This window comes from Oncorhynchus gorbuscha, unplaced genomic scaffold, assembly GCF_021184085.1.
Source record: "Oncorhynchus gorbuscha isolate QuinsamMale2020 ecotype Even-year unplaced genomic scaffold, OgorEven_v1.0 Un_scaffold_877, whole genome shotgun sequence".
NCBI lineage: Eukaryota > Metazoa > Chordata > Actinopteri > Salmoniformes > Salmonidae > Oncorhynchus > Oncorhynchus gorbuscha.
Window position 1 is genome coordinate 126,795 of NW_025745859.1, and position 13,431 is coordinate 140,225.

General features: G+C 45.4%; 1 protein-coding gene across 1 annotated transcript in view; it reads right to left on the reverse strand.

Annotated features, from left to right (window-relative positions):
• Positions 1-1,151: 1,151 nt before the first annotated feature.
• Positions 1,152-13,431, reverse strand: part of LOC124020687 (protein FAM135A-like) — a 58,644-nt gene continuing 46,364 nt past the window's right edge. Inside the window, 9 exon segments of the mRNA XM_046335934.1 lie at positions 1,152-3,185; positions 3,635-3,748; positions 3,899-4,009; positions 6,029-6,180; positions 7,647-7,744; positions 8,859-8,950; positions 9,194-9,354; positions 10,400-10,920; positions 10,923-12,478. Of these exon segments, the coding sequence (XP_046191890.1) occupies positions 2,980-3,185; positions 3,635-3,748; positions 3,899-4,009; positions 6,029-6,180; positions 7,647-7,744; positions 8,859-8,950; positions 9,194-9,354; positions 10,400-10,920; positions 10,923-12,478 (3,011 nt within the window). The 3' untranslated portion in view covers positions 1,152-2,979.

Consider the following 13,431-nt stretch of genomic DNA (forward strand, 5'->3'; position numbering starts at 1 on the left):
CCATAAGGAGTTGGCATCCAGGCTAGTCCTCTTCAAGTCTAGATAACCTTTTCATCCAGGCTAGTCCTCTTCAAGTCTAGATAACCTTTTCATCCAGGCTAGTCCTCTTCAAGTCTAGATAACCTATTCATCCAGGCTCGTCCTCTTCAAGTCTAGATAACCTTTTCATCCAGGCTAGTCCTCTTCAAGTCTAGATAACCTATTCATCCAGGCTAGTCCTCTTCAAGTCTAGATAACCTTTTCATCCAGGCTAGTCCTCTTCAAGTCTAGATAACCTTTTCATCCAGGCTAGTCCTCTTCAAGTCTAGATAACCTCTTCAAGTCTAGATAACCTTTTCATCCAGGCTAGTCCTCTTCAAGTCTAGATAACCTTTTCATCCAGGCTAGTCCTCTTCAAGTCTAGATAACCTTTTCATCCAGGCTAGTCCTCTTCAAGTCTAGATAACCTTTTCATCCAGACTAGTCCTCTTCAAGTCTAGATAACCTATTCATCCAGGCTAGTCCTCTTCAGGTCTAGATAACCTTTTCATCCAAGCTAGTCCTCTTCAGGTCTAGATAACCTATTCATCCAGGCTAGTCCTCTTCAAGTCTAGATAACCTTTTCATCCAGGCTAGTCCTCTTCAAGTCTAGATAACCTTTTCATTCAGGCTAGTCCTCTTCAAGTATAGATAACCTTTTCATCCAGGCTAGTCCTCTTCAGGTCTAGATAACCTTTTCATCAAGGCTCGTCCTCTTCAGGTCTAGATAACCTTTTCATCCAGGCTAGTCCTCTTCAAGTCTAGATAACCTTTTCATCAAGGCTAGTCCTCTTCAAGTCTAGATAACCTTTTCATTCAGGCTAGTCCTCTTCAAGTCTAGATAACCTTTTCATCAAGGCTAGTCCTCTTCAGGTCTAGATAACCTTTTCATCAAGGCTAGTCCTCTTCAGGTCTAGATAACCTTTTCATCCAGGCTAGTCCTCTTCAAGTCTAGATAACCTTTTCTGGAGATGGAATAGATTGAAAACCATACTATTGCCAATTGTTTTTTTCTCTGGCAGGGAAAGGTGATTATCTTGCAGTGGAATCCACATACACTACCATCTAGTCAAACATTTGAGTTCTTAACCTTCAACCAAATTGCATAAATGAGCAAAAAAAAAGACCAACAATTATTTATAATACATTTATTTAATGGTAAAGAGTGCAATGATTACAAACCATTTTCACAAAGAAATGAGAAGTTGATTTTATATCTAAAAACAATACTCATGTTAAAAAGCATAAATAATACACCCACCCATCTATGACAGCAAAACATAAATACTCTCCATGAACCAAGATATGTGCTATTCATAAGTACTGACCCTTAGCTCCACCCCACCTTTACATCTGGGTCGTATTCATTTGGCACCAGGCGGAAGAAAACAGAATCAAACAGGGTTCTTCCCTACATGAACTTGTCCAATAAGCAAGGCTTTCTTTGCTTTCTGTTAGAAAACGTTTTGCTACGGTGAGCCCTAATGAACACGACCCTTCTGGCTATAACAGTTGAACGAGTTTATTTAAAACCTCTTGTAATAAAATGTTCTCATGCTTTAATCAAGCAAGGCTCGTATAATGTTCCCAACACCAGGTTGGGTTTAGTGTTGTGCACGATGCTGTAATGGCAAAGTAACAGCATACAGTATAAAACCTAGCTCTGGTCCAGTGCGCAACGAGTTGTCTCTTCCCATGTTCAGGAAGGCTCAGCGCCAACAACCTGCACCGAACGCCCTGGTCCAGAGCTATAGAAAACCGCAAAGCCTTATAAGTCCCAGGCTGCATTGTCCGAGTTACAATCAAATTGATTCCGTTAAGTTAGTTCGACTAGACTGGAAGCCTTTACCTTTGTAAAATGAAAAAATAAACACAAATTAAAATTCTGATAGTAAAATATGTACTTAGTAAAAATGACCATCCTCGGTAGAAAATCTGTTTTTTTTATACAGTTGTGGTGCAAATTAATGCAAGAGTATAATAGTTTGACTTTACGACTAATTTGTTGTTGTTGAAGAAAATGCACCTTTTAAATAAAGGTGACGACAATATGAGAAGATGAGTCAGCTCACCATTTTTAGCAGCTACATTTCCAGATCGGTATTGCAATCGTCTTAATAAATGAATGAATGGTTTTAACAAAACCATGTGAAAATATAACCATTTCATAGATAAATAACACTGACAAGATTACAATATGAGAAGGAAAACCATCCCCCCACCACAAGTACATTCATAAAATCAACTTGAAATCATCTTTTGAATAATGGAAGTAGAACAATGAAAATGAGGAACATTCACTAACAAACCGATAACAAAAAAGAGCTAAAAAAACTAAAAATAAACACTGATATTAGAATTTTGATCTTCCATATGGAAGCAGATGCATCTGTAAAACCGTACGCCTCAACCAGATACAATATTGAGAATTGGGGTTTGGATGCAGTGAGGTAATATAAGCTCCACATGATAGAAATAGCATCACTAGATTGATGGTCTAGTAATTATATTCTATGTATGCTCCACGTTCTCCTCTCTTCCCTTCTCCCTCCAGCCACAGGTTTTATTTGCTAGCCTGGTCCCAGATCATTTTGTGCAGTCTTGTCAACTTCTATGGTCATTGGATGGAGATGGGCAGAGATCTCACTTCAGCATCACTGACATGGTCTTAAATGTGTAAACTCCTTCCACCCGGTGACCTCCACAGGATACAATGCATACATTTCTTTTGACATGTCAATGACTATAGGAGTTGACCAAAACGGTCAAAACAGATATGGGACCAGGTTATTGATTGAGAGGCCCCCATTCTCCCTCCTCCAGTCATTGATTTGATTGGGTGGCCACTCCTACTTCCTACTGAAAAAAACGTCCCTCCGCTCCAGCCATTGGTTAGATTGGTAAAGCCCCCCTCCCATCCCCCCTTCCAGCCATTAGTTGGATTCATAGACCCCTCCCCTCCTACTGAAAGAACTTCAGGCCTGCGACCAGGAAGAACTTCTCCAGAAAGATTTCCGAGTCGAGGACGGCGATGTGTGCTGCTCGGCCAATCAGGGAGTTGGCGGTGTTGGGCAGAGCATGGATGACATCGTAACGCACCAGGTTACAGTCTCTGTTCTGGAGCACCGGCAGCAACAGGTTCTCTATCATCTCTACATATACTGAACCTGGGAGAGGGGTAGTGAGAGAGGGGGAGTGGGAGAGGGGTAGTGAGAGAGGGGGAGTGAGAGAGGGGTAGTGAGAGAGGGGTAGCGGAAGTGAGAAGGGGGGTGACAGAAAGGGATTGAAGAGAAAAAAGGGAGTGACAGAGAGAAGAAGAATAAACTCCATTTAGAAGCGTGTGCATACATTTTACATCTGGGTGGCCCGGGAATCAAACCCACAAACCTAATGTTGCAAGGGCCATGCTCTAACCAACTGAGCCGTACATGACAACAATCAATCAAATGTATTCATGAAGCCATTTCAACATCAACTGTTGTCACAAAGTGCTTAACTGTAACCCGGCCTAACAAAGCCCCAACAGCAAGCAGCAGCGAGAGGAACCAGGCTATTGGTCCAGTAGCTTGTCTACACTGTGAATAAATGTCCTGTGGGACACACGTTTAGGGCCCACCTGTTTGTTTGTCCTTCAGGGCTGTCTTACACATCTCTATCCTGGCTGAGTGATATGGGACGTAACGATCCTGCAGAGAGCCCACTAACACCACGTTCCTGAAGTGATGAAGACCTGCCACAATACATTGACACAGCACACCTGTTATTCATGTAACAATAGACAACAAGCTTCATTTAAATGCTCAGGAGAACAGATCGATACCAGGCGTTAACAATGTAACAAATTACACAACAACAATGATCTTTACTCTGCTCAACTCACCAGATTTCTTGCTAAGCTTGTAGAGGAAGGTCTGTCTGGGATCAGAGTGGTCTCTGCAGGTCAGCTGGAGCAGGGAGCCAGACTTCTTCCACTTCTGCATGAACCACAGGCCTGGGAGGGAGGAAGGAGGAGGAACACAGGGGTTAAAGACTGACTAAATCAACTAGGGAGCGGAAGACAATGACTTGTTTCCTTGACTGAGCGTAGCACAGTGTCGTAGTTAAAGGGAAGTATACATTCAACATTTTCACAGTACACTTTCCTGGAATAGTATACATAAAAATAAAATAAAAATTCTAAGCTAGGAGCTTTTTAAATGGAATGTTGTATCCTGTGTTTTTAAAGATAAACTTCTCCTTAATGCAACCACTGTGTTAGATTTCAAAAAAGCTTTACAGCGAAAGCACACCATGCAATAATCTGAGTACAGCGCTCAGCCACCAAAACAAGCCATACATGCATCCGCCATTTTGTGGAGTCAACAAAAGTCTGAAAAAGCGTTATAAATATTCACTTAACTTTGATGATCTTCCTCGGAATGCACTCCCAGGAATCCCAGTTTGACAATAAATGTTTGTTTTGTTCAATAAATACCTCCTTTTTGTTTGTGCGTTTAGTTCACCAATCCAAATGCACAAGGCGTGGGAACTAAGTCCAGACAAAAAGTCCAAAAAGTTCCATTACAGTTCGTGGAAACATGTCAAACGATGTATATAATCAATCTTTAGGATGTTTTTATCATAAATCTTCAATAATGTTTCAACCGGACAATTCCTTTGTCTTTAGAAAGGAAAGGGAACAGAGCTCGTGCTCACAGCAGCGCGTGATAAACAACTCATAGCTTTCAACTGAGCCACCTACTCTGACTGGTCTAATTCGCCCCCCTTTCACAATAGAAGCCTGAAACAACGTTCTAAAGACTTGACATCTAGTGGAAGCCTTAGGAAGTGCAATATGACCCCATTTACACTGTGTTTTCGATAGAGAATGAGTTGAAAAACTACAAACCTCAGATTTCCCACTTCCTGGTTGGAATATTTCTCAGGTTTTCACCTGCCATATGAGTTCTGTTATACTCACAGACATCATTCAAAAGGTTTTAGAAACTTCAGAGTGTTTCTTATCCAAAACTACTAATAATATGCATATCTTAGCTTGTGGGCCTGAGTAGCAGGCAGTTTACTCTGGGCACGCTTTTCATCCGAATGTGAAAATACTGCCCCCTAGCCCGAAGAGGTTTTAAAGTATTGTCTAAATGTCTCCTCTGCTTCCTTCTGCATGCATTGTAGCCTGCCTCAGCCTCACCACTGAGCGCCACATCACTGTCTGGCTCAGTAACCTACTCTCTGTAAACCACAGTTATTACAACTTAGTAGCCTATTTTATTTCCTCCTGCTAAGGCAGGATCTGTTTAAATGTTAGCTTCTTACATCATCTTTCTAACTGTCTAAGTACTACTAGCCAGAGCCCTTCCGATTTTCTGCAATAGAAGTCTCTGCAGGCAGCTAGCCACCTGATTGACTGACATAGTCACTTATAGATAGGCTATCAGTTGTCACACTCATTCTCATAGAGTCGGTTTTTGCTTGTTTGGTGGATGTCTGTAGGAGTCACGGGACGGTTTTAAAACTGCCTTTTGTACGGCATCTCGCAAACACACTGCGAGCAAGAACTAAATAAATCTAATGAGGTAGGATATTGGTCAGATTCTTCAAAATCCCAACTGGTGGCCAGTGGTCTGATTTTGTCCCATGGATGGTTTTATTTCGCCCTCCCAAGTTTTCAGAGCAAAAATAAATAAATACAAATTCTGTGCGGAATTTTCATCGTTGGACATAAAAGACGCTAAAAACACCAGGAAATCAGCTCCAAATTAGGTGAATTTAAGAAATATGTTTAAGTCTTCCCACGCATCAAACACACATGATCTTATACAAATATAAGCAAGGTTTGAAATAGTTACGTTTTAGTCAAACATATATATATTTGGGCTTCTTGCGGTCAATTTGAATATTATTTATAATTGTTCCGGCCTCCCCAACCATCCGCTCCAGAAAATAAACAAATCGCTCCGTGGCTGAATCTAGGTGATGATCCCTGCTGTAGAGGGTATCGTGTAGAGAGACATACCTGTGTTGACCAGAGCAGAGCTGTTGTACAGGGTACCCAGGTGAGGTCCAGACAGAGAGAGGAAGGTGTGAAGTCTGCTCAGGTAACATTTAAACCTGGGTCTGGTCAGTACTGAACGAACTATCAGGTTCCCCAGCGAGTGGCCTACAAAGCTGAGAAACAGAGAATATAGATACAGGTCAGAGATCACGCAGGAGCTCAAATCAAACAAGGTAACAGTAAACATGTCGTCCCCCACGAATGACGCAGCCACCCTATAGCTTGGGCCAATCAGTGTACTTTTGTAAATGACGGATCTCTTTGGCAAGATGCATCATTCACCCAAGTTTCCTCAGAATTGGGCCAGTGGTTTCTGAGATATCATGAGGGCCTAACATATTAAAGGACCGAGACAGATCCCCTCCCCAATTTCATGGTGGGGGACAATTAAATATGGCTGGATGTGGAGAGCACTGTTATACACCAGGGGGCATCTCAATAGTATTAAGCTGATTCAACTCTGTCTTCTTTTCTCCATCTGCACTGATGGGAAAGGGGTGACTGACTGACTGGACAGTGGGAAAGGGGTGACTGACTGACTGGACAGTGGGAAAGGGGTGACTGACTGACTGGACAGTGGGAAAGGGGTGACTGACTGACTGGACAGTGGGAAAGGGGTGACTCACTGGACAGTGGGAAAGGGGTGACTCACTGACTGGACAGTGGGAAAGGGGTGACTCACTGGACAGTGGGAAAGGGGTGACTCACTGGACAGACTGGACAGAAAACCAATTCATGGGTGCTTGAGATCCACTATGTTGCTTCTACCCATCCCATTATTACTTCTTTCCATCAGCGCAGATGAAGAAGAAGAGAGGGACACACTTCAGACTAAAGCACCCATAGTAGGGGGACAATTAAAAAAGCAGAGACAGTGAGGTTGTAGACCTGACGAACCCATATGTACCTGATCTTAGAGACAGTGAGGTTGTAGACCTGGAAAACCCATATGTACCTGATCTTAGAGACGGTGAGGTTGTAGACCTGAAGAACCCATATGTACCTGATCTTAGAGACAGTGAGGTTGTAGACCTGGAAAACCCATATGTACCTGATCTTAGAGACGGTGAGGTTGTAGACCTGGAAACCCCATATGTACCTGATCTTAGAGACGGTGAGGTTGTAGACCTGGAAAACCCATATGTACCTGATCTTAGAGACGGTGAGGTTGTAGACCTGGAAAACCCATATGTACCTGATCTTAGAGACGGTGAGGTTGTAGACCTGAAGAACCCATATGTACCTGATCTTAGAGACGGTGAGGTTGTAGACCTGGAAAACCCATATGTACCTGATCTTAGAGACAGTGAGGTTGTAGACCTGAAGAACCCATATGTACCTGATCTTAGAGACAGTGAGGTTGTAGACCTGGAAAACCCATATGTACCTGATCTTAGAGACGGTGAGGTTGTAGACCTGGAAAACCCATATGTACCTGATCTTAGAGACAGTGAGGTTGTAGACCTGAAGAACCCATATGTACCTGATCTTAGAGACGGTGAGGTTGTAGACCTGGAAAACCCATATGTACCTGATCTTAGAGACAGTGAGGTTGTAGACCTGAAGAACCCATATGTACCTGATCTTAGAGACGGTGAGGTTGTAGATCTGAATGTACTGAACTATTTCATCCAACAGCCGGTCTGTCATCTGCTCAAAGTCAGCAAACGTGTCATTCTGTGGGGAAAACAACAAAATGTCAGACCTAAAGTTCTACAGACTGACAAAGACAAGGCATTGTTTACTGCACTTCCATAAGAGGATACAAACGAAACTGCACTCCCGTGACAATACTGCACTCCCATGAGACGAAACTAGAAGAAATTCCTATTAACCATCCATTGTTGATTGTCATTCAAGTACGAATGTGTCGGTTGGTTCAGGTGTACCATAATGAGGTAGTGTCGGTTGGTTCAGGTGTACCATAATGAGGTAGTGTCGGTTGGTTCAGGTGTACCATAATGAGGTAGTGTCGGTTGGTTCAGGTGTACCATAATGAGGTAGTGTCGGTTGGTTCAGGTGTACCATAATGAGGTAGTGTCGGTTGGTTCAGGTGTACCATAATGAGGTAGTGTCGGTTGGTTCAGGTGTACCATAATGAGGTAGTGTCGGTTGGTTCAGGTATCCCATAATGAGGTAGTGTCGGTTGGTTCAAGTGTACCATAATGAGGTAGTGTCGGTTGGTTCAGGTGTACCATAATGAGGTAGTGTCGGTTGGTTCAGGTATCCCATAATGAGGTAGTGTCGGTTGGTTCAGGTGTACCATAATGAGGTAGTGTCGGCTGGTTCAAGTGTACCATAATGAGGTAGTGTCGGTTGGTTCAGGTATCCCATAATGAGGTAGTGTCGGTTGGTTCAGGTATCCCATAATGAGGTAGTGTTGGTTGGTTCAGGTATCCCATAATGAGGTAGTGTCGGTTGGTTCAGGTATCCCTTAATGAGTTAGTGTCGGTTGGTTCAGGTATCCCATAATGAGGTAGTGTCGGTTGGTTCAGGTATCCCATAATGAGGTAGTGTCGGTTGGTTCAGGTATCCCATAATGAGGTAGTGTCGGTTGGTTCAGGTATCCCATAATGAGGTAGTGTCGGTTGGTTCAGGTATCCCATAATGAGGTATTGTAGGTTGGTTCAGGTATCCCATAATGAGGTAGTGTCGGTTGGTTCAGGTATCCCATAATGAGGTAGTGTCGGTTGGTTCAGGTATCCCATAATGAGGTAGTGTCGGTTGGTTCAGGTGTACCATAATGAGTTAGTGTCGGTTGGTTCAGGTGTGGTACACTATGGTTAGTTACCTGGTTGCGTTCGGACATGAGGAAGTCTATCCTAGCTCCAGGTAGGCCCAGCTCCAGGTAGGTCTTCACCAGACGCAGGTCAGCACTGTTACCTGGAAGACACAGAATGAAGGAACACCCAAGATATTTCACATTAGACCTGGGTTCAAATACCGTTTGAAATCTTTCAAATACTATGAGCGATGCATTAACCTGTCTGGAACCACTATTGGGTCTTTCCTATTGGTTCCATTGCCAAGTCCATATATCAGACCACAACATGTCCTGTGCCAAAAGAACTGAAGCAAATAACAAGATGGGTTGATTATCTGACTAAATGGATAAAGTGTAGTTACCATCGAGGCCGTGGACACAGACGATGAGGTGGATGCCCTCGTCACAGTTGTCATCCTCCTCCAGGCTAAAGTAAGGGACACTGGAGGCCAGGTCTCCCACCTCACTGTACAGGAACCCTGGCAGTCTCAGCTGCTTCAACTCCTCTTTGGCTGCAACAAAACTACACCACGAGGATAAGGAAGACAATTTTATTATTTACCTGGCCAGTAATGTTGATTAATAATATAAGCTATTATGATAATCATAATAATACTACTACTGTACACTGAGCATATACACTGAGTGTACAAAACATTAAGAACACCTGCTCTTTCCATGACATAGACTGACCAGGTGAAAGATACAATCCCTTATTGATGTCACTTGTTAAATGCACTTCAATCAGTGTAGATGAAGGGGAGGAGACAGGTTAAAGAATGATTTTTACGCCTTAAGACAATTGAGACATGGATTGTGTATGTGTGTCATTCAGAGGGTGAATGGGCGAGACAACATATTGAAGTGCCTCTGAACAGGGTATGGTAGTAGGTTCCAGATTCACCGGTTTGTGTGAAGAACTGAAGACAAGGGGGGGGGGGGTGCAATGCAATATTAAGAGGATGTTCCTAATGTTTTGTACACTCAGTGTATATGCCATATAGCAAATGCTTTAATCCAAATGGACTTACAGTCATGCATGCATACATTCTACATATGGGTGGTCCCAACAGGAATCGGACCTACGACCCTTGGCGTTGCAGGTGCCATTATCAACAGACTGAGCCACAAAGAACCACATTAATGTGCAAATGGTGCATCGTCCCTGTCAAATCAACCTAATACAATAAAGTTAACGGAGCAACATTTCCCTAGCTAAGGCTTAAGACAGAACCATCAAAGAATTAGAAATTAAATGATGGAACTGTGGACTGTAGGACATGAGGTGACTAGACTGTGGACCGTAGGACATGAGGTGACTAGACTGTGGACCGTAGGACATGAGGTGACTAGACTGTGGACCGTAGGACATGAGGTGACTAGACTGTGGACCGTAGGACATGAGGTGACTAGACTGTGGACCGTAGGACATGAGGTGACTAGACTGTGGACCGTAGGACATGAGGTGACTAGACTGTGGACCGTAGGACATGAGGTGACTAGACTGTGGACCGTAGGACATGAGGTGACTAGACGGAGGACATGAGATGACTAGACTGTGGACTCACGCTTTCATCTGTGGTGTGGGGGCACTGTCATACCAGCGCAGGCTGTTGGAGGTGAGGGAGGTGGAAGGGGTAGGGACTAGAATTCTCCCCTGGGAAGAGCCCACTGAGCTGGGAGCCAGGGGGGAGCGGACATGGGCACCATAGCCTGGAGGAAGACCCCTGGGCTCCTGAACATGGTCCAGTCCCAACTGTTCAAACATCAGACTCCTTCCTACTGCCCCTCCATCTCCTTCATCCTCCTCCTCCTCGTCAACAACACCGTTCACGAACGCCAAGCCGTCTCCTTCCTCGTAGAAGCCGTTCTCTATCATCTCGTTGTCCTCTTCCTCGTCTTCCTCTACAGGCAGCCCCGGCCCCGCTCCAGACAGTATCCCCAGGGTGATAGCTGACGTCTCTACAGGGCTGATCTCTGAGACGTCTGTGCTGGAGCGAGAGCCAAAGTAGTTTTCTACCAGTCCCTTCTTGACCAGGTCACTGCTGCTGGCAGTGGAGTTAGAGGAGGGATAGGAGGCTGTCTGGGGCTCACTACGGGGGGCACCTGGACCCCTTCTGCCCCCTCAGAGGAACATGTTAACAACCTGGGATCAGTGTTAAGTGTTGACTCAGAGGTTGAGGAAAAAGTCCTAGGAGGCAGATATTGAGATGCAGATCCCCCACTAGCAGTGGTGTTGAGGCCCAACCCAGCGTCGGGGTGCGTTTGGCTGGGTACAGAGCAGCATGTTGGGAGAGATGGTGATGGTTCTCCAGAGAACACCAGGCTCTGTTGCTCCTGTACCAGAACACTGGACTTCCTCATTCCCCCTGGGCCTGGTGGCCCCTCGGCCTCCCCTCCTCCTACACTGCTGGAGCCCCTGGACACAGACGTACCCCCCTCCCCCTCGTCATCCGAGGGCAGCGAGTTGATGGAGGTGAGGGAAGACTGGACGCCGCTGACCGCGCTGACTGTGCTCTCCGGGTTGAGGCCCTCTCCAGTCCCCATGCTGCCCTTATGGACAGAGGTGGGCTGGACGGGCCGGGGAGCAGGGCTGAGTAGGGGTCGTTCGGCCTGCTGGGGGCCTAACTCAGTCTCAGGGGCCCCAACCAGCCCTACGGCCCCACCCTGAGTAGCCAGCTGGATAGCGAAGGAACTGGGCTCGCTCTCGATACCAGAGTCGGAGAGGCGGGAGGAGGCACTGGGGACAGCAGCACCTCCGTCTGGTGGCAGCCTGATACAATCACCTTTCACCTGCTGTAGAAGCACCAGGCCTGGCCTCTGACTAACCTCTGTCTTTACCTCTCTACCCCAAGGCCTGTCAGACACCTCAGAACTCCAGTCTCTCATAGCAAGGTGTTTAGAGTCAGACATACACAGGTCTGTCTGGGTGATTTCTGGGATATCTCTTTTGGAGGTCCCATCCCCATCTGTCCGACAGGGCAGGAGAACTGTCACTGTGTCTCCTTGGTACGGGTCCTTGTCACTGGGTTGGACCTCGATGTGCCGGAGTCCAGTGGCGGTAGAACCAGGCGTGTAGTGATCGGGCAGCTGCTGGCTGCAGTGGTCAACGGCAGCATTTTTGTTAATTACTTGGTTATTTTCTGTGGTGGCTAATCCGGCTACAGCTCCAGGACCAGCCTGGGCCGGTTTGTTCTGTGTGTCCAAGCTCACTAAGGCTGTGAAGTAACCTTTCTGGCTAGCCACGCCACTAGCTACTAGGACGTCATCCTCAAGGAGAGAGTCAAAATTAAGAACAGCATTTGCCTGTCCAGTGGCGGTGGTAGCACCAGGCTCAGGAAAATATTTGGAGATCCTAGTCCTTAGGTCAGTGTTGGAGTCTCCCCCAGTCACCCCCAGCAAGGCATCCCTCTCCCCCTGCTCCCTCTCCTCCCTCTGCTGCTTCAGGCCAGCCTCTCCCTGTCCCTGGGTCTCTCTGTCATGGTCAGTTTCTCCATGTGTTAGCTGTGAAGGGTTAGCCGAGTTAGCGGCCTTCCCCAGGTTCTTATAAGCCACCAGAACCACAGAGTCCTTGGATCCCTGTCTGATGAGCTTCTTGGCATTCTCCCTCTCCGTCTTGGCGTTCTTCTTCAGTTTCACAGACTTGCCTTTAATACAAAGAAAAAGCATGTGTTTTATATTTAAGGAGTTTTATCACAAACCCAACGTGCTTCAGATGAACTGATGCAACATCATGGTTCCCACTCTATTCAAGGGAGCATTGTCAAGGATTTGTCAGTGCCACATTTACCAAGACATGTAGACTGAGACAGTACTCACTGGGGGCAGAACACACAATAACTATCCTCTGAACGTCTAGCGTACTGTAGTAACTATCACCTGAATGACTAGCGTACTGTAGTAACTATCACCTGAACGTCTAGCGTACTGTAGTAACTATCACCTGAACGTCTAGCGTAGTAACTATCACCTGAACGTCTAGCGTAGTAACTATCACCTGAACGTCTAGCGTACTGTAGTAACTATCACCTGAACGTCTAGCATAGTAACTATCACCTGAACGTCTAGCATAGTAACTATCACCTGAATGTCTAGCGTACTGTAGTAACTATCACCTGAACGTCTAGCGTACTGTAGTAACTATCACCTGAACGTCTAGCATAGTAACTATCACCTGAACGTCTAGCGTAGTAACTATCACCTGAACGTCTAGCGTACTGTAGTAACTATCACCTGAATGTCTAGCGTACTGTAGTAACTATCACCTGAACGTCTAGCGTAGTAACTATCACCTGAACGTCTAGCATAGTAACTATCACCTGAACGTCTAGCATAGTAACTATCACCTGAACGTCTAGCGTAGTAACTATCACCTGAACGTCTAGCGTAGTAACTATCACCTGAACGTCTAGCGTAGTAACTATCACCTGAACGTCTAGCGTAGTAACTATCACCTGAACGTCTAGCGTACTATAGTAACTATCACCTGAACATCTAGCGTACTGTAGTAACTATCACCTGAACGTCTAGCGTACTGTAGTAACTATCACCTGAACGTCTAGCGTAGTAACTATCACCTGAACGTCTAGCGTACTGTAGT